The sequence below is a fragment of the Colobus angolensis genome, unplaced genomic scaffold (genome assembly GCF_000951035.1).
Source record: "Colobus angolensis palliatus isolate OR3802 unplaced genomic scaffold, Cang.pa_1.0 Scaffold503, whole genome shotgun sequence".
In the NCBI taxonomy this organism is placed as follows: Eukaryota; Metazoa; Chordata; class Mammalia; order Primates; family Cercopithecidae; genus Colobus; species Colobus angolensis.
The window spans coordinates 1,906,502-1,907,790 of record NW_012118522.1 but is presented as its reverse complement, the minus strand read 5'-3'; the positions used below and the strand labels follow the sequence as shown (position 1 = coordinate 1,907,790).

General features: G+C 42.7%; 1 protein-coding gene across 1 annotated transcript in view; it reads left to right on the top strand.

Annotated features, from left to right (window-relative positions):
- The window catches only part of LOC105524722 (phosphatidylinositol 3,4,5-trisphosphate 3-phosphatase TPTE2-like), a gene marked incomplete at its 5' end in the record, with an annotated part of 50,921 nt that overhangs the window by 37,394 nt on the left and 12,238 nt on the right, over positions 1-1,289 (top strand). Inside the window, one exon of the mRNA XM_011960101.1 lies at positions 803-883. Within this exon, the coding sequence (XP_011815491.1) occupies positions 803-883 (81 nt within the window). The remainder of the gene's footprint in view (positions 1-802; positions 884-1,289) is intronic.

Below are 1,289 nucleotides of genomic sequence, written 5' to 3'. Positions count from 1 at the left end.
GAAACTCCATCTTAAAAAAAAAAAAACTAAAAATAAAAATAAATAAAATGGAATAGAGCAGAATAGAAAATATCAAAAGGTTTAAGTATCGGTGTGTGTGTGTCTGTACATTTCCTAGGTTTATTAATGTGGATTGCAACTTAAGAAATGAAAAGTTTGAAAGCCACTGATATAGAGCCCTAGACTGAGAACCAGAGACTTGTATTCCAGGTCTGTGCTGCCTCTAACTGGCTGCAGCATCTCCATGGCAGATTGTGTAGTTTTCTTTTGGTCTCGGTCGTCTCATTTGTAAGATGGAAAGAAGGGTTGGACCAGATGATTTCTAAGGTCTTTCCAGCTCTAAAATTTTATGTCTTTACGAAACCTTGAATGAGACAAGTCTTTGATGTGACTTTGTTAATTTTGGTAATTTGGGTAGCCTTTGCCAAAAGACCACTGCGGCTGTGTGCGTTGGCTCATGCCTGTAATCTCAGCACTTTGGGAGGCTAAGGCAGGCGGATCTCTTGAGTCAGGAGTTCGAGACCAGCCTGGCCAACATGGCAAAGCCCCCATCTCTACTAAAAATACAAAAAATTAGCCATTTGTGGTGGTACACGCCTGTAGTCTCAGCTACTCAGGAGGCTGAGGCAGGATTGAACCCAAGAGGCAGAGGTTGCAGTGAGGTGAGATTCTGCCACTACACTCCAGTGTGGGTGACAGAGCAAGACTCCATAAAAAAAAAAAAAAAAATCACTGACTTTAGGAAAGAAGGTGGTTTTAGAAAGACTAAGAGTACAGATGAACCATGGTTCCTTTTTTGTAGGAAAGCTTGTACTATTTTGGAGAACGGCGAACAGATAAAACCAGTGGCACTAAATATCAGGGAGTAGAGACTCCTTCTCAGGTAAGTTTTCTTTTTAAGAAGGGGAGCTTCTATAGGGGAGTGGGTTAAGATTGTCACCTGTTACTTCGTTTCATTTTAGACTCTTCTCCTTTGGTGATCAGGCAGCAGCATTTGGGCACCCTGCGACAGGCCTTGGTCCCTCCCTGAGGGTCATGCTTCAGGTGCCACCCACACATTGGGGGGTGTGGCTTTCCCTCGGAGCATCCTGCTTTCTATTCTATACTGGTTATTGTTTATGGAGCTCAGGAGTTGATTATTGTCCCAAAGTAGGAAGGTCAGTACCCAAGGCTCCAGGACCCTGAAGTTTATCTAAAATCACCAGCCTTTGATTTCAATGTAAAAAAGATCTAAGTCTTCCACAAATCCTTACTAGGGCAATTCAACCCTTGCAGAACATCACAAAGAC